The sequence below is a fragment of the Lipophrys pholis genome (genome assembly GCF_963383615.2).
Source record: "Lipophrys pholis genome assembly, chromosome: 7".
NCBI lineage: Eukaryota > Metazoa > Chordata > Actinopteri > Blenniiformes > Blenniidae > Lipophrys > Lipophrys pholis.
In genome coordinates this window covers 28,481,000-28,500,516 of record NC_137638.1, presented here as the reverse complement: position 1 = coordinate 28,500,516, position 19,517 = coordinate 28,481,000, and the positions used below count along the sequence as shown (strand labels likewise).

General features: G+C 45.0%; 1 protein-coding gene across 2 annotated transcripts; it reads right to left on the bottom strand.

The window, feature by feature from the left end:
- Positions 1-4,395: 4,395 nt before the first annotated feature.
- ap3m2 (adaptor related protein complex 3 subunit mu 2) lies at positions 4,396-19,065 on the bottom strand. Of its 2 annotated transcripts, XM_080468088.1 has the most exons (9): positions 18,956-19,065; positions 9,312-9,596; positions 9,056-9,227; positions 7,796-7,933; positions 7,588-7,673; positions 7,312-7,445; positions 7,017-7,224; positions 6,785-6,929; positions 4,396-5,756 (listed from the first exon to the last, which is right to left on the bottom strand). In XM_080468088.1, the coding sequence occupies exons 2-9, from the start codon at positions 9,582-9,584 to the stop codon at positions 5,656-5,658; spliced, it is 1,257 nt and encodes a 418-aa protein (XP_080324214.1). In that variant the 5' UTR covers positions 9,585-9,596; positions 18,956-19,065; the 3' UTR covers positions 4,396-5,655. The 2 variants fall into 2 exon arrangements, with proteins under 2 accessions (XP_080324214.1, XP_080324213.1); XM_080468087.1 differs by having other exon boundaries at positions 9,056-9,596; positions 18,956-19,057.
- Between the last annotated feature and the right edge of the window lie 452 nt (positions 19,066-19,517).

Below are 19,517 nucleotides of genomic sequence, written 5' to 3'. Positions count from 1 at the left end.
GTCTCTCACCTCCCACTCGTTGCGTCGCTTCTTCAGCTGCTCACATTTGCGCAGTTTGCAGATCTGCTTGCCCGTCTTGCGGTTCAGGCAGTTTCCGCAGCTCCCGCAGTTCTCCCTGCGCAGGCAAGGCGTGCAGGCGCCGCACTTCTTCCTCTTCCTCTTCTGGAGGTCCAGAGCGGCGTCCAGCGAGGCGTCCAGCTGGGCCAGCGCGAACAGCCCAGCCTGCTGGTGTTCCACCTCGATGTATTTGCTCAGAGGAGACGTCTTCTCCACGCGAAGCGACTGGACGTCGTCCGCGTCCACCGAGAACCCGATGATGTCCTGGTGCTGTGGACCGGACCCGGACCCGGCCCGCGGCCGCGGCATGGTGACTATCCTGCTTTATGTCAATCAGCTACGCAGACTGACACAACATGGATGGAGAATGTTAAACTAAAAAAAATTGAAATCAACACGGAACACCACCAAGATTATTTGGCAGGTCTGAAGCAGATTCAGGCGGATGGAGAACCGGTCTTGGATCAGTCTGAAGCAGTGAAAACAATCTGCTTATCGAGACATTAAACCGTCTGGAGAAAACCACAACATGATTTACCCCAAAAACTCTGCTTAAATGTTCATATTGTGAGTGAAGGCAGTGGTTGTACTGTCTCCCGGCCGCCCAGGCGGTCCTGGACCGTGTGTGGAAGCGTCCGGTGAGGAGGCGACGTGGCCCAGCTATCCCGACGGATGGTTGGTGGCCCACCGAGTCCTGGAGGGCAGATCTGGAGCTTGTAGGGTCATGGCTTCGTCTACCCAGCCTGGGCTCTGTCTGGTTCCACCTGCAGAGGAAACAACAAGAGGATACAGCAGGGTCAACATTTAAGGTCCTTCCATACTTTCCGCATTGCTTTGGACTTTGGACTGACGGTGAAATGCATTTCAGGATTCCCATCGGTGTGAGTTCCAAAACGGAACCGTCTGGCGATCTTTATGTTCTTTTAAAATTGGTGTTGTACACAAGCGCTCCTCAAACTATAGCCGTTCATTGTTGTTGGTCTTTGCTCTCGCACATGTGCGGTCGGTGAATTGGCTGTTAGGTTCAGTTTACAAGTTTTCAAGTGAAATGCGAAAAAATTTTGGGTGCGTTTTGGTTTTGTGTTTCCACGACAGTCGTTTCTGGAGCCACTAAGAACACAACTTTTTGAAAATGGCTCGAAATGTGGAACTTACTGAAAAGGGTATAGACAGTGGAATCACTGCTTCTACACATGCTCACCACCGCTGTTGAAAATCGTTCTCCTGCTCTTGCACAAGTAGAGGGACAATTAAAAAATAAAATAAAAAATGGCGGCCTCCAGAGTGGCGAGACTCCTGGTCCATGTTCTAGATTTATTGGTAGTTTTATAATTGAGATTCACCCGTAATAGCATCCAATTCAGCGTTTGTTTATACAAATGTCCGTTTGCTCTGCATTGTTAATGTTTATAACGTGTTGTTCTCTCCTCACGTGTGTAAAAAAACCAACATCGCCAACTTGTGGCCTGGCATGCTAACTACATCAATTTCAGAGTTTGTGCGGTTGTTGTGTAAACGTAAATCCTTATTGATACAACAGCGTAAAGACAATTTGAAACGTGGTGGCGTAAACACGGCCTTCCAGGGATTCCCACTTCACTTCTTCCATCAGGGACTCAGAGCGTCTTTGTGTGTTTGGTGCAGCAGGTTTCCGCCCGACTCTCCTGCCTGCTGTCTGGACCTCGTCTGGTTTCTAAACACAGCTGTCAGCGCCGTGCATGCGCTTGGCTGGCAGCCACGCATGCCCTACGTGAGCGGTTTGCGAAGATGCTGCGGTTTTAAAGGCAGAGCCCGCGTGGACGGAGGAGGGGAGGGGGGAGGAGAGGCGGCTTTACGTCTGTCTGAATGGAGGCTGGGGGGAAAAGTTGAAGCCCGGGACAGTCCTCTTTGTCTCGCGGTCGCACGCTCCAGTCAAGCGTCAGTAAAGTGAGCCCGGCTAAAAAAAAACTGTTTTCTTTACCCCTGATGATTTCTCAGCTCGGATGTTTTTTTTGTTTTTTTTTACTTGGACTAAAGTTTTAAATGAAGCTCACCATCGGGCACGTGAAGCAGCTTCTATATCTTACTAAATCAGACGAGTTCAGGGGCCACAGACACCAGTAAACCATGATGTCATAACATCTTTGTTTTAGTGTTGAGAACAACTGTACTAAATGTCTTCATTGAAGAAGAAAGACCTGTGCAAGGTGCAATTTCAAAACTCAAAGACGATTATGAGTTATTTTTTTGCCTTTTAATGCAAAAACTTAACTTACGTAATCAACTAATCTAGCTCCGACGCTAATGCCACTTCACAAGCATTTAGATCACAAGTTGCTTCTTAAAAAATAAAAAATAAAAGTTATGCCTGTTAAGGAATTTAAAATAGTGTTTTCTTAGTAATTTTATCATTTAACAAGGCTGCGCTGCTGATTGGGATTGACTGATTGGTTTAATGTTTGAGTGAGGACAACAGAATGAAATAAAAAGTGTAACTTGTCTGATTATAAGTTGGCAAAATGAGCAAAACTGCTCATTTTAAATTAAAACTGCTAAGTAAAGGTTTAAAGTCACAAAATTGTCTTTGGGATGACATCAGGTGTTTGGTCTGCTGGTGATTTGAGCTAATATTAGTCTTACATAAGAGACAAACTGCACCTTTAAAGTCCATGACAAACTGTGATGACTGCTGCCTCCTTAGAATATTGCAAGTAGTAGAAGTCATACAAGAGCTACAAGTATCTCAACGAGCCACATGTGGCTTCACATCATAAGCTGTTTTTTTGCCCCAAAAAAGAGAACCCCAACCCTACATTGTTATTTATATGGTAACTACTATGTAATAACAGAAATTGATTCAAACGTTGATGACATTTGTCGAAATGTTTCCAGTATTGTGGAAGAAGAGCTGAAGTTACTAAATGTGGTTACTTTCCTGATGAGCGGTTGAGATAAGACTGATCACTGCAAGTTAGTGAGTTTGGCTAGAAACAAATGTAGGTTTAATATCTGAAGGTTGAATCAAACTAATTGCAGGTCCAGTTGCGCATGCGCACTGCCTCGCTCACACCTTTTAAGGAGTGGGTTTCCTCACTTATCCACGCGCTCAGTGCGAGCTTCAAGTCACTGTTGTTGCTGCTACTGTACGTCCACGTGTTGGGGCCACGGGGGTGCGTGTGTGTGTGTGTGTGTGGGGGGGGGGGGGGGGGGGGGGCTGATCAAAGCTATCAGATAAACCAACACATTTGCAGTGGGATCAGCCTCCTTATCTGAGGCGGGATACACAAAGCTCATAACGGGGGCATAAGTGGAAGTTACGCCTCTAATTGCCCCCAGGTGACAAACCCCGCACTCTCCCGGGGTGACAATACACATTTTTTGGATTTACAGCCACGTGCCCCTGACAAGAGGTGAGGGGGATCCAACACGAATCTGCAGCCATCCAACACAATCCCAACATTTTATCCTTTAAAAAAAAAAGCGCATTGTTACGCAATTTCACATTTTTACGCAAATTTCCATATAAATATTGACAGAAAATATATATTATTTTTTTCCTTCGGTTTTGCGCACCCAATCAAGCAAAAGTGAAATTGCATCAAAGAAGTAGATAAGAAGCAAAAACAATGATCAATGATAAAGAAAAGGGACTCTTACCTCCAAGCTCCTCCGTGATATTCCTCTTCAGCTTCTCTGAAAGTTTCAATTGCGCAAATAAATTGAAGGGAAAACGTATAATTGGTCGTAATTGGAATAGTTAAAGGGGGGAAATGCGCAATTGAAGCAAAAAAAAAAGAAACAAAGTTGTGCAGAGAAGAGAGGCGCAGCAGGACAAAGTTAGAGGCTTAATGGCATAACTCAGACCTTTAACTGCGTCTGGAGAGAGAGAGAGAGAGAGAGAGAGAGAGAGAGAGAGAGAGAGAGAGAGAGAGAGAGAGAGAGAGAGAGAGAGGAAAAGGGTTTTTGGAAAGAGTTAAAGTCATGAGTAAATTATGGAGTGGATTCTTGCCAGATGGAGTGAGAGGAGGACGCTCCTATTTACGCACAGCGAAGCTCCAACTGGCACCAAAGTGGATCCTGATGTTTAAGGTTTGGTCATCAGATGATTGAAAGAAGTTCATTCTTCATTCATCTCAGTTTGATCGTTGCTCTGATCGGAAGAAAGGTGACAAAGTGTGTTTGAAAACAGGCGCCCGTCTCTCACGAGACGGTGTGAATCCAGATGTTTGGATGTGGTGAAGCCATGGAGGGTCTGGACGCAGATTGGAAGAGGTGCAGCAGCGGCCCCTGGTGGTGGTGGTGCTAGTGCACACTCCACAACAAGGGGAAAGGACTTTTTTTTTTTTTTTTTTTCTCAATGAACCAAACAGGAATCATGGGACTCCTGCATGCAGAACGCATGTCTGCATCACGAGATGGAAACAAGCAGTTTGCAGGAGTGGAGAGAGTTCGTGTTGCACCTGCAGCTTCTCACCCAGATCGAATACAACATTAATAGAATAATAAGTGTTGTATGCTTTTTGAATCCGGGCTTTTCTGTGTGAAGTTTGCATGTTCCAGCCGATTTCCTCCCACAATCTAAAATCCCAAAATGTGAACTGGCGACTCTGAATTGTCGCTTCTTTTTTAAGACGATAAATGGTAATAAAGTCCCAATTTTAATCTAATTCCTCAGTTTTACTTCAGTCTCCCGTGGATGAATGTCTAAACTCTCAGATGGATGTAAATCGATCACAATATCGTCTTCTGTGTATAAATGTGTGTACATTATGACCCGATCAACCAGATTGATAATCGATTAAAACAGTTTGAATAGAAAACCTGAAACAACGTCACACATACATGAAGTTATACCATTCAGATAGAACACATCAAATCTTTATTTAAATTCATCATAACTCTCCATTGGAGGCTGTTTTTAACAAACAAACAAACAAACGCTGTAAACACAAAATGCTGTAAATCTTCCACAGTTCCTGGGAGGTACCTCGCTGTTACACCACAACTCAGCTTCGGAAATTCATTTGAGCTTTTTGACATGAAGGCTTTGATTTATCATCCTGGGCGTTTAAACTGACAAGATTCCTGCAAAAAGTCACTTTTCTAACCGTCAATGTCGGATTTTATGTTTCTGATTCTGCAAAACTAAACGAAAGGAGTCGTAAATCGAAAGAACAGCATCAGGATGCAACATGACTCCACCAAGCTGATGTTTCCGTTTAATAAATAGAAATAAATGTTGAATAAAATCAGTGAAGCTGAATTTCTCTCATAAGAAATACACTGAGTAAACATGGCGGACGGCTCCAGTGTGGCGTTCGTGTGCGTCAGTGTGTCGACTTCAGACAAAAACAAAAGAGAACAAAAACAAAACAGACAAGAAAAAAAAGGACAAATAACAAATAAAAAACATTGATTCCCATCAGCTGTCCATCGTTCAGTAACTTTCAGGACTTTCATTTTGACTTTGTGGAAGTTTTTCTGCTACAAGAAGCGTCCAACTGGTGTGGGTCAACCTTCAAAAGAAAACGCATAAACACAGGGAATGTACCAACCCCTCCACCCCCCTCAGTCTGATGGTGGTTTGGTCCGCCGGCCCCGGAGCGGCGCCGACAGGCTTTATGTTCGGACCTGGAACTTTCCCGCCTTGGTCATGTACTTGATGCCTTTGAACGGTTTGTACTTCTCTCCGTACATGTCCAACCGGTTCACCTTTAAACCTTCAGGAGGGAAACCGACGCCAATAATCAGAGTCAGATGGAAGCTCTTATCAACGCTTTATGAAGATTTATTTTTTATCCCACAGATAAAATGTTTAATTTCACAGACGTCACTTGTCTGGGATTATTTTGGGTTAAAATGAATTAAACAAAACTCTGCCGTGCCTTGTCGTTTTACAATCATGTTAGGGTTACATATGCAAGTCTCAACAGGAGAATAAATGAGTCAGAAAAGAAAAATAAATAAATAAATAAATATAATTTTAAAGGTATTTTAACTGAATAACCCCAGACTGATGAATAACGTATGAAAGTAAAATATTAACTTTGTTTATGATATACGTGGAGAAAAGTGGATCATATTCAGATATTTACTTCCTCCAACTCCTTTTCAGGCAGGTTGAACTACATATACGTGTTATATGTGTGTTTAGAAGTATGTTTGTCTCGATAGACGTGTGTACATGGGTTATAGATTTATTAATTTTGTGTATATGTATATTCAGAAATATGTGTATATATTCATATAGATTATGTAATTCTGTATGTTTTGACATGTCTGGAACAAATTAAAAATATGATAAAAATTATTTGTAGCTTGAGTATTTGTGGTTTTTCTGTTAAATGTAGTATAACAATATTTCAGATTTAAAGCATCAATGGTAGAAGTGAAGCTTTTTCAGCTTGAATGAGCAAAGTTTCATCAGTGTTCATGTTAACGTGAGAGAAGTTTGAAGCGGTAGTAAGACAGAGTTTTCCTTGAGCAACTAAAGGTTAAAAATCATTTCGTATATTTTCTGCCTTTGGCTCCACCTAGTGGCCATTATGGAGTTTTGTTTTTCCTTCCCGTCCCAGCAGGTCAGGTGGTTGTCAGCTGAGCTGATTAAAGCTGCTGCAGCCAGTGTGTTGGAGGGGTTGGAGTCACGTTACTCCAGTTAAAAAAAAAAAAAAAAAAAGAGGGTTTGATCGAGTTTCATTCATGAAAGCGGAAATGTGTAGGTGAGTGAAACTGAAGCGTGTGTGAGTACCTGAGATGGCCATCTGCTGGATCTTTAACTGGATGTTGATGGTGGGGTTCTCGTCGGGTTTGGAGGCTCCGGCCTGCAGGCTCATGGTGCCTTTCAGACTGGGGAGCTTCTGTGGGTTGATCTTCCCAACGTCCCACGACAGCAGCTGGAATCAGAGAGCGGAACGAACGTCAGACGACAGGAAGTGACGTCGCTCTGCGCCGGTTCTCGCGCCGGAGGCTCGTGGCAGCACCTTGGTGACCGGGTCGAAGGTGTAGGTTCCCTGAGACGGGTTGAGGTTGGCGTTGAGGACTCCTCGAGGCAGCTGGCTGCTCACCAGCACCGCCTCCACCGCTTTGCCCATCGTCTGCTTGGGGCCCAGAGTCAAGTCGAAGCGTCCCTGCGAGCTTCCCTCCCGGAACGTGATGTTGTGTTTGACGTAGACGGGGATGGCCACCAGGCTGAGGGCGAAGCGGGGCGGAGTCAGGGGTGGAATAAAGCAGGGGAACCACCTTCAATCATCATTTCCTGATTTCTGGAACACTCACTTCTGTGAGCTGACGTGGTACGACAGCAGCCGGAAGTTTCCGTCGGGCGGGATGAAGGAGAGGATCCGCTCGGCCTCCCAGCGCTTGAACCGGACGCACGGGTGGAAACTGACGTCGTCCAGCAGCCGAGGATTCTGGGAAGATCAGGAGAAGTGTGCATTGAAAGACCCATTTTATATTAAAGACGTCTCGCCACCCAGCGACAACGTTTCCTCGATGACCCTCTTATGATCCGACGTGTAAAGGTGAGTTCCTCCTGGCAGCGTGGACACTCACCATGAACGAGAGCGTGAGGTCGGGCATGCCCGTCAGTTTCACGCAGGCGTCGATAACTCCCTGAATTTCTGCCGTGATGGTGGAGCCTGAGGAGAGATGTTAAAAGATAAAAGATGCTTATTGCTGCAGATGGGAGGTATTTTGTACTGCAGCTGCTCATTTTCTTGATCCACACAGCAACAGGAAACTGAAGCAGACAAAGCGGCACCTGATTTATCGATGATGGCGTCGATCTCCTCCACCACGTCGAAGTAGGCTTCGTTGTTGGTGTATTTGACGCCCGTCCGCCGCCACGGGACGACGGAGAGCTGGCCGGTGGGCAGCTGCTCGCCCACGTTAGTGCTGCCTGCAAAACAAACGCCACCAGATGTCAACAAACATTCAATATTTTCTGTTAGTTTGTTAAACAACATAAGGACGCCAGTTTCTAAGTCAGCGATGCATTAATCCTTAATGTTTCCTCCAGGATTTTATATATTCTGTTTAATGTTTCTAAATATTGAGTTTTACAGCTCAAACACACCTTATTGTGAAGTAAATAACCACGATGACTCAGAATTCTCTAATTATCAGTGACAGAAACACAGACGTTGCCCTTTTGTTTCATTTGGATCGTCTTTGCTTTTTGAACCTGGAGTTTATTTTCTAACATCTTTTTTTTTATTTCTCTCAGCTGACCTACATTCTACTCCGATGTGAACTGGACCACTGCCCCAAATATGTAAACAATATTTGTCGTATCTGTTCAATGATAATAACGTTGACGTCACTGAAAATAAACTAAAATTCAATAGAAAACTGTTTCTATGTAAATAATGTAAACAGAAGGTTGTTTTTTTTTTTTAATAGTTCAGAAATGCTAATTATTCCCGAGTAGCCTCTTTTAGTCTTTGTTGATATAAACATGTTGCTATTAAAGCTTTGTTTTTAAACTATACTGGTAATCTGGTGAACAGAATATTATTGCAACGCCTCACTGCTCCTCTCCGTCACAGACTCATGAGATTTCTGCAAATAAACGTTTATTAACACAAATCTAAATATCTTAATCAATGCTTTTAAATGCACTTTTACTCGTTGGCCTGTTTTCAAGTGAAAATGTTCAACTTTAGTGGTGTGTCAGGTGTCTGTTCTCACGAGGACGGTGCTCGGAGTCACCGACAACGCAATGTTTAGAAACGGACATCGTTTTCAAAACGCTGCCACGTAAACAAGGCCGCAGTGTAAGAGTAGCTTTTTACCGCTACGTCATGCTTTGCTCCATTTCCTGTCGGTAAATGTCTTTACAATGTGAGTCACACTCACACACACATCAGTGGAGTGTGTGTGTGTGTGTGTGTGTGTGTGTGTGTGTGTGTGTGTGTGTGTGTGTGTGTGTGTGTGTGTGTGTGTGTGTGTGTGTGAGTGTGTGTGTGAGTGTGTGTGTCGTTGTGTCGCAGCAGAATGCTGATGGTAAACGTTGGAGCACCTGTGATGGTGTTGACCATCGTTCGCAGGATGGTGGGAGGCTTGATCAGCTCTTTGAGGATGTTGGACTCCGTGGCCAGAGGGAAGCCGTTGTCCAGCATCTCCTCCAGCAGCTCGTACACGACCACCACGTTGTCCTTGATGGCCGCCTCCGTACACACTCCGAAATAGTCCTGGGAACACGCAACAAAACAACATGTCAATACTGCAAATGAGAGAGTGGAAGTGAAAGCGGGGAGGAACGGGGGAGGGGCGACCTGGAACGTGTCGACGACTCTGTGCAGGAACTCGATGACGAACAGCGGCGGCACTTCGCTCTGGATCACCGCCACGAAGTAGATGCGATGTCTGAGGACGCTGATGAGGTAGTGGTGCGGCGTGGGGATCACCGGCGGGACGTTCTCCGGCTCGGTGGCGCGCTCCTGCGCCTCGAAGAAGTAGTCGCACACGGAGCGGCTGACCACGCTCTTCCAGTGCTTCTCCAGGAAGATGTCTCCCGAGGCGTTGACGAGGAAGAGGCTGTGGATCATTTTGGCTGGAGGCTGCGAGGCACAAAAACAAAACCCTTGTTTACACGACAACGTTTCAAGAAATAAACACCATTTTCATCACTGTCCATCTACTGTGCTACAATTAAACACTTTATTTCCCCCCCCGTGTCTGCATTGTATGACCGAATCACATGACGTGAACACAAATATTGGGAAATATCATCTAAGTTTGGAACGTTCACGAGGAAACGTTCCACTGTACTACTTTGAAAAGATTCACAATCATGCAGAATACATGCATGACCCCTTTAATAAAAAAAGAAGTTGAAACTGAAGTGATAAACCTGTTTAAAGGTCTGATGATAGATATATAAACTACCTTTAAGATTATTAGGGACACACATGCTGATCTTTCTCCGGGAGGCAAAAATGCTGACCCCACTTCTTCAAACCCAAGTCGGATAGTTGAGAATTTCAAACTGTAAAAACTAATTCAGATTTAAGTCTTTTTCTAGATTTACGCTAAAAGAAAACTGTGTAGTGGCCACTTGTGAAAGTACAGCCTCCTTATCCTGCTCACATGACTCAAACTTGGTGGATAAAAGCACATTTCATACAGTTATAACTGTGACTGACCCTCGGCTCACTTGTTGGGAGTCGTGAGCACTGGTTTCATATTAGATGTTATTTGGACAATTAATTCTGTGTGTTTGAGACAACTCCTCCCTGCAGTTACCTGTAGCCTCCACTGGGCATCAGGATTCCTTGTCTGAGCGCCTAAACAGCATGGGGTTTAGGACCCAGCGGCACTCTTACCTGTGCAGGCAGAATAAAGGGGGTGTTGAGCGGCATTTTTTCCTGGTATGGAAAGTAATGGGAGGAGCTGCCAGCGCGAGTCTTCAGATCGCGCTGCCAGAGCGAGCTGTCAGAGCGAGCTGTCAAACAAGAGTAGTGCGCTCAGAGGCAACGTGATTCGTGAAAGTGGTGCATCTACAAGTCGTGGCGCTTTCAATTAGTGGTGCATCTGGAAGTCCAAGACAAGTCCCCTACACTATGAAAGATTCCCTTCTTTTTCTAACGCCCTTGGTGCGCGGAATGAGGTACGTAATGCAGTGTCTTATTTGACCTCTTACTGCAGGTGAAGCGGGTTGTGTCGTCTCATCTTTAAATACAGTTGTTGCATTTATTTAGTCTGTTTATTTATTTAATATTAAGGTTTAATGAATGGTACAATATTAAAGATTGACAGTTATTTGTGTCTGGTTTTAGGCAATTGAAATGGTTAAATAAAGTATGTTTATGAATTGTTTGCACTGTATGAGAATATTTAATTAAATAACTTGTATTTTGTACTGTCTTATAGTTTTCACGGTGCTCAGCTATGCTCAACTGCGAAATAAAAGGGGCAATGAGAAGCATCAGTCGAGACTCCAGCGTCTTGTTTTTTCAAACCCAAGGGCCGTTACAGTGAAAACTCAACGCCATATTGGGATCGTCTACCCAGCTCGCCTCGACATCTACCCCCAAGACCCAACCCAGTCTACATTCAACTGAAGGAAAAGGAAGATAAGGAACTACTAATCCACACACACACACACACTTTCAGATGCAATGAAAGACTTTTAAAAGAGTATATGAAGGATATTTGATTTGAACATTGATGGTTATTGCCATAAGGTTTGTGTGTGTGTTTTTCCTTTCTTCTTTTTTTTTTTTTTTTTGGGAGGGAGGCATTTTGAAACTCCAGATTTGGCAATGAGTGCGCCTTATGTATTTTATATTTATAACATAATTCTTGGCATTTATAATTAGAAATTGTTTCAGCTTCACTGTGCACTGTCATGACCACTGCTGTTTTTGCTGCATTTTGTTCGTTGCACTAAGCCCTCCTGAATGTCCAAGTTTTTTGTTGGTTTTGTTTTTTTTGCTGTGCCGTATTTAGAGCCTCAGTAAGCAAATGAAGTACAGTTTAGGTGCATATTCAAACTAAGCGCATTAAAGTTAAAAATCACACCATGTCACTCAATGCCGAAACCAGTGAATCTTTAGACATACAACAAGAGATAAAAAGTCCTCGTCACAGAACGTTAACTCACAAGGCTAAGGAGATACGCGAGCAGACTGTCAAAGATAGAAAACAGGCTTTTAATAAAGACTACAATTCTTGGAAACATGAAGCAAAGGGGTGTAGAACAGCACTGAAGTCAGCCTGCTCACCAGACGATCTCGTTAAAATCGAAAAGGAAATTAGCAGGAAATACGATTTGATACGAGACCATTATGAATCCCTCTTACGCAACCAGTCCACCACTCCAGAGATTGTTGCCAGAATGGACACTTGTGCCATGCTGACTGAAGAGACGGTTAAATTGGTTAATAAACGACGAGAAGCGATTGAAAAATATAACGAGAGATTTGAAAAGGAAAGAGTGAGAATCATTTTAAACAAAGAACAATATGGGTCAGTTTTTGGGCTCACAGACACAGAGACGGTAGTCTCAGAAGCACGACAAGAATCGGACTCCTCCAGCCTACTTTCCAGTAGCTCTAGTAAAAAACTGGATGCAGAAGCGGAACTCGCAGCCACTCGTGAAAGAGCAAAGGCGATGAAGGACATTCAGGTTCAACAATCACAGCTCCTTAAACTGGAAAACGAATTTAAACTTGAAGAGGCAAGGTTGGTGGCAGACTTAGAGCAGAAAAGGCTGGAGAGACGATCAAAATTAGAGGAGGAGCGAACAAAGCTAGAACAGCTGAAGGCAGAAAAGGAAATCCAGGTAGCAGCTGCTCGAGTGAGAGTTTATGAAAACCCCGAGAGTGATTTCAGAGAAGTAGAGGTTATACACCCAGGAACTGAATACGTAACTCCATTTAACCCAAATGCCCATGCATTCCAACCTCAACCAGCACCTTTGGGAGCGATGGCGGCCTTTGATGCTACAAACTTAGCCCAAGCCTTGGCAAGTTCATTAAGTGTGAGCCGTTTACCAGTCCCTGAACCGACAATCTTTGATGGAAACCCTATGAAGTTTGTTGACTGGAAAACATCGTTCATGACCCTTATTGACCAGAAACCCCTCCCTGCGAGTGAAAAAATGTTTTATTTGAAAACTTACCTCACTGGAGATGCATACAAGGCTGTAGAAGGATTCTTTTATAGGAACTCGGAGGACGCCTACACTGGGGCCTGGAAGATCTTACAGGAGAGATTCGGGGATCCTTTTGTCATGCAGAAAGCCTTTCGAGACAGGCTCACCAAATGGCCTAAAATCAGCGCAACTGACCCCATCGCACTGCGAGAGTTCGCAGACTTCCTACGAGGGTGTGTAGAGGCTATTACGCACATCAAGGGCCTGGCGATCTTAAATGATTGCGAAGAAAATCACAAGTTGTTAAAAAAGTTACCAGAGTGGGTTGTGCGGAAATGGAGCAGAATTGTCACAGATGAGTTGGATGGGTCGGGTAATTATCCAGATCTTGAACGGTTCTCATTGTTCTTAAATAGAGAAGCTCGGATAGCCTGCAACCCGATAACCTCTCCACTCCTCATAAGTATGAACACAGAAGAGGAAAGGCCACTTCGGAGGGTAAGAACTCTAAATACATATACCCAACCTAAGAATTCCAACCGAGAGATGCAAGCTACCTTAATAGATCAAGTCAGACCACTATGTTTGGCTTGTAAGGAGGAGACACATGGCATTGCCAGATGCCCCACCTTTATTTCAAAGACCTTGGAAGAAAAGAGAGCTTTCATCCGGGATGAGCGCCTTTGTTTTGGGTGTTTGAGGAAGGGACATGTGATCAAGAACTGTAAACGGCGACATACCTGTGCCTCATGCAATCGTCGACACCCAACGTGCCTGCACGATGAAGGGAGACCAAGGCCAGTTGAAGCAACTGAGGCCGACTCAGGCCCCACAATTATCCACAGAGGCGACGGAGTTCACAGCGCCGTATCCCACGCATCCATTCAGCATGCCCCAGCTACCTCCAGTATAGTGCCAGTTCTGGTGTCTTCAGTACAAGAGCCACAGAAGGAAGTCCTCACATACGCACTACTTGACACGCAAAGCGATTCAACGTTTATCCTTGAAGACCTGCTCAAACACTTGAATGTTGATCCTCAGCCAATAATGCTGAAGCTCAGCACTATGACAACAACAAACACGATTACAGCAAGCAACAGCATTCAAGGCCTACAAATCCGGGGACTCCATTCTGTAAAACGGCTCAAAGTAAGACAAGCCTACACGCGGAGTTTTATTCCAGTGGACAAATCCTACATCCCATCAAGAAAGACAGCATCACAGTGGCCTCACCTCAAGCATCTGACGGAAAAAATGGCCCCGCTTCAGGACTGTGAAGTCGGATTGCTAATTGGTTACGACTGCCCATCAGCGCTGGCTCCACTGGAAGTCGTAACAGGGGGAGAGGATGAACCATTTGCACAACGCACTGAACTTGGGTGGAGTATCATCGGCTCATCTAATCCTTTTTTGGACAGGCAGGAAAGTCAGAGCTTTGTACATCGCGTCACAGTAAAAGAAATTCCAACTCCAGCAGTGACAGACATTCTAAAAATCTTAGAGTTGGATTTCAATGAAAGGACTTATGAAGATAAACATGTCTCCCAAGATGATGTCCACTTCATACAGTTTCTCAGTAGCAACATCAGACAAAGGGAAGATGGACACCTTGAGATGCCCCTCCCTTTTAAGAACAACAATCCACCGAAACTCCCAAATAATAAGAGACTAGCCGTTCTTCGTCTGCAGTGTCTGAAAAGAAAGTTAAAGACAAATGGACTGTATTACAATCACTACAAGACGTGTATGGAAGAGATGATCAGCAAGGGCGACGCAGAGTTGGCATCTACACCAACGGTTGGAGAGTCTGTTTGGTATCTCCCTCACCACGGGGTCTATCACCCAAGCAAACCAGAGAAACTGAGAGTTGTTTTTGACTGCTCTGCACGGTTTCACGGCCTCTCTTTGAACGACAAGTTGCTAACCGGACCAGACCTAATCAACTCACTGGTGGGAGTCCTCTGTCGTTTTAGAAAGGAGACCGTGGCCATAATTTGCGATATAGAAAAAATGTTCCATCAGTTTCCTGTTGCCCAAACATGCCGCAATTACCTGAGATTTCTATGGTGGGAACATGGAGAATTGGAAAATGAACCACAAGAATACTGGATGGCTGTCCACCTCTTTGGGGCGGCCTCATCTCCTGGATGTGCTAGTTTCGGTTTAAAACACCTGGCACGAGAACATGCTGTCGAATACCCAGCAGCGTCTGCCTTCATTCAGAAAAACTTTTATGTCGATGATGGGCTGACTAGCGTGCGATCTGTTGAAGAGGCTAAAACACTGATAACTGAAGCAAAGGATTTGTGTAAAAGAGGAGGGTTGCGCCTTCACAAGTTCAACTCGAGCCACAAGGAAGTCCTTAATTGTGTGCCCCCCTCAGAACGAGCCACAACTCTCGAGCCTCTTAATCTAATGATGGAAGCGATTCCTGCAGAACATGCTCTTGGTATTCAATGGCTGATCAACCAAGACTGCTTTACCTTCAATATTAACCCCAAGGATCGGCCCCTCACCCGCCGCGGTGTTCTGTCAGTCGTTTCCTCCTTGTACGACCCCCTTGGGTTTGTTGCCCCCTTTATCCTGATCGGGAAATCCATACTCCAGGAGCTGTGTCGCAGGGGCTTAGGATGGGATGACCCAATGCCAAAGGATTTGAGAGCAGAGTGGGAAGAGTGGAGGATGGGTCTTGAGAAGTTGAAGGACATAAGAATCCCAAGATGCTATCACCCGCAAAATTTCAGCAACTTGGTTCAAACTGAACTACACCACTTCTCTGATGCCAGTACCAAGGGGTATGGTGTATGCTCATATCTTAGGTATAAGGATGACAATGACAATGTTCACTGCAGTCTCGTGGCAGCAAAGGCCAGAGTGGCACCAACAAAGCTGACAAGCATCCCAAGGTTAGAGCTCACAGCTGCAGTGGTTGCGACTAAACTTAGCGTCATGCTGAGACATGAGTTGAACATGGAAATCGACAGAGAGCTTTTTTGGACAGATTCTCAAGTAGTGTTAGGATACATCAACAATGAAGCACGGAGATTCCATGTGTTCGTTGCAAACCGGGTTCAGCTGATCAGAGACAACACCAACATCAGTCAATGGCATTATATCGATACAACCGAAAACCCAGCTGATCATGCTTCCAGGGGCCTTTATGCAACACAAATCCCTAGTTCCAACTGGTTCTCTGGCCCAAAATTTCTCTGGGAACAAGAAATCCATCTAAAACCCCATCCCACATCAGAGCTGCTCACTGGCGATCCTGAAGTCAAGACAGTCCTTGTGTCAGTGACCCAAGCCAGCAACAACTTTGACACTCTCAAGCGCCTGAGTGAAATTTCTTCATGGACCAAGCTCCTTAAGGTGGTTGCGAGGATCAAGAGACTTAGACCAAACCAGAGACCGCACTGTGAAGTGGTGAGCGCCTTAGAAAGGGAGAGAGCTGCTCAAGTAGTGATTAAGCTTGTTCAGCAACAATTTTTTGCACAAGAGTTGAAGATGCTTAAGGAGGGTAAGTGTCTTCATGGTTCCAGCCATCTCTTTTGCCTTGACCCCATCTTGCGTGAAGGAGTTATTTGTGTGGGAGGGAGACTAAAACAATCATCCCTCGGTGAGGAATTAAAACACCCAGTTATCCTTCCCAGGGACAGCAACATTACCATGCTGATTCTGACCCACTGTCACAAAGGGGCCTATCATCAAGGCCGGGGTCAAACCCAAATGAAGGTCAGAGCAGGCGGGTTTTGGGCCATTGGTGGGAGTAAGCTAGTGGCTAAGTTAATCCGAAATTGTGTGCAGTGCCGGAAACTCCGAAGACCCACGGAAGAACAAAAGATGGCAGAACTCCCCGCTGAGCGCACCGAAGTTTCGGCTCCTTTCACATGCAGTGGAATGGACTGCTTTGGACCCTTTCTAATTAAGAAAGCTCGCAAAGAATATAAAAGATATGGCCTCATCTTCACCTGCTTGTCCTCTCGCGCCATCCACGTTGAAATGCTTGAAGATCTGTCTACTGATGCATTCATAAATGCCGTGAGGTGCTTCATCAGTATCAGGGGGGCAGTTCGGCAACTTCATTGTGATCAAGGTACGAACTTCGTGGGAGCAAGAAATGAGTTGAAAGCGGCACTCAAACAATGCGACACCAAGTCCTTGGAGGCCTTCTTAAGTGAACAACACTGTGATTTTGTTTTCAACCCCCCCTCTGCAAGCCACGCAGGTGGCGTCTGGGAACGCCAAATTCGCACCGTCAAGAATGTTCTGAATGCCGCCCTCAGTCAGTGCCCAGGCAGACTCGACGACTCCTCTCTTAGAACATTGTTCTACGAGGCAATGTCTATTGTAAACAGTCGTCCGTTAACTGTTGATGGACTTAATGATCCCATGGCACTGGAGCCGTTGACACCCAACCATCTCATTATGATGAAAACCAGAGTTGCGCTGCCACCTCCTGGAAAATTTGTGAAAGAAGACCTGTATGCAACAAAGAGGTGGCGTAGAGTCCAGTATCTGGTGGAACAATTCTGGAGTCGGTGGAAGAAGGAGTACTTGATGAATATCTGTACTCGACAAAAATGGCATGTACCACGACGTAATTTGCGGGTCAACGACATTGTCATTGTGAGTGACGATCACCTCCCAAGGAATCGATGGCAGCTAGCTCGAGTAGTTGAAGCCTTCCCAGACAGCGATGGGTTAGTCCGTCGAGTCAAGATTAAAACTGGGGTACAGAAAACGACAAAGGGTCAGGAGTATCCATCTAAATGTTCTGTAATGGAGCGACCCATCCAGAGATTAGTGCTCCTCCTTGAGAGTACTTGACGGGTCATGTAACCGGTCTTAAGCGTTCAGGAGCAATGGGCAGAAATCCCACAGGAGTTAGAGTGGAGGTTTGTGATGGGATTTGGTGGGAGTGTGACTGACCCTCGGCTCACTTGTTGGGAGTCGTGAGCACTGGTTTCATATTAGATGTTATTTGGACAATTAATTCTGTGTGTTTGAGACAACTCCTCCCTGCAGTTACCTGTAGCCTCCACTGGGCATCAGGATTCCTTGTCTGAGCGCCTAAACAGCATGGGGTTTAGGACCCAGCGGCACTCTTACCTGTGCAGGCAGAATAAAGGGGGTGTTGAGCGGCATTTTTTCCTGGTATGGAAAGTAATGGGAGGAGCTGCCAGCGCGAGTCTTCAGATCGCGCTGCCAGAGCGAGCTGTCAGAGCGAGCTGTCAAACAAGAGTAGTGCGCTCAGAGGCAACGTGATTCGTGAAAGTGGTGCATCTACAAGTCGTGGCGCTTTCAATTAGTGGTGCATCTGGAAGTCCAAGACAAGTCCCCTACACTATGAAAGATTCCCTTCTTTTTCTAACGCCCTTGGTGCGCGGAATGAGGTACGTAATGCAGTGTCTTATTTGACCTCTTACTGCAGGTGAAGCGGGTTGTGTCGTCTCATCTTTAAATACAGTTGTTGCATTTATTTAGTCTGTTTATTTATTTAATATTAAGGTTTAATGAATGGTACAATATTAAAGATTGACAGTTATTTGTGTCTGGTTTTAGGCAATTGAAATGGTTAAATAAAGTATGTTTATGAATTGTTTGCACTGTATGAGAATATTTAATTAAATAACTTGTATTTTGTACTGTCTTATAGTTTTCACGGTGCTCAGCTATGCTCAACTGCGAAATAAAAGGGGCAATGAGAAGCATCAGTCGAGACTCCAGCGTCTTGTTTTTTCAAACCCAAGGGCCGTTACAATAACACTTAAGTGTGTTTACGTTATACACATTTATTACAGCTGAAATGATCGTGATGCGTTCAAAGACTGAGCTTCAGTCAGACAAAAGTTATTGTTAAAGAAAACATTATATTAATGATCTAAAGATGTCACTAAATAAAACAAGCTTATTGAGATGTTTGATGCAGGAGTTGATGAGAATACGGATTGTTTGATGTTGTAAATGACGGATTAAAGTCTTATTATCGTCTCAGTGTTGGGAAATCCGACACTGGAATCTTCATTAAACATGAGGCCGAGCTATCGAGTTCGCGCTGCATAAACCTGCTAGCCACAGGATCAACAAAATAAAACTGCAGCGAGGCTTAATCTTTGACAAGTTGCAGCATTTTAAAGAGGAATGAAGGAGAATGTGTTGGAGGCCTTCATCTGAGCTCAGGATGCTTCATCAGTCCCTCCTCCTCCTCAGTCTCATGACAGAAGAGCTCCGTCACCCGCTACACCGCAGCTAAACAGCAGAACCCCGCTGCTTCACACTGGGATAAAAACACCCAGCCTCCCCGAGCTGGAAGCCACTCACCGAAGACTGTTCTCCCGCTGGTAAAAGTCTCGCCGTGCACCTTTTTCTCCTGCCAGTGAAAGATTAAGCAGCCGTCGCTATGTTTGCTTCCCGTTAGGAGGGGAGAGCGAGGGGAGCGGCCAGCCAATCACAAGCCGGCGTTTCCCTTATGTCCCGCCCTCTCACGGAGTTGCAGGTCGTGACTGCGCTGTGATTGGTCAACGAGCGGGCGAGCGGTGATAAACAGCGGCGCTGCTGAGCTCTGATTGGAGGAGGGGTGTTCCTGGTCTGACATTTTGTTTCCAGTATCAGATTTCATCTTGTGGCGTTTCATTCAGAGAAACAGATGGAGGAGCAGGAGCGCGCACCAATTACTCCTTCAGCAAACACAGAGGAGCAGAAACATGCAGAGAAATGCTTTATCTACAACCAAGTAGACACATTGGAGAATAAACATGCATCAGAAAACATACATGGAAGAGAAGAAACATAAACAAACATGTGGTCTTCTTCTTCTTCTTCTTCTTCTTCTTCTTCTTCTTCTTCTTCTTCTTCTTCTTCTTCTTCTTCTTCTTCTTCTTCT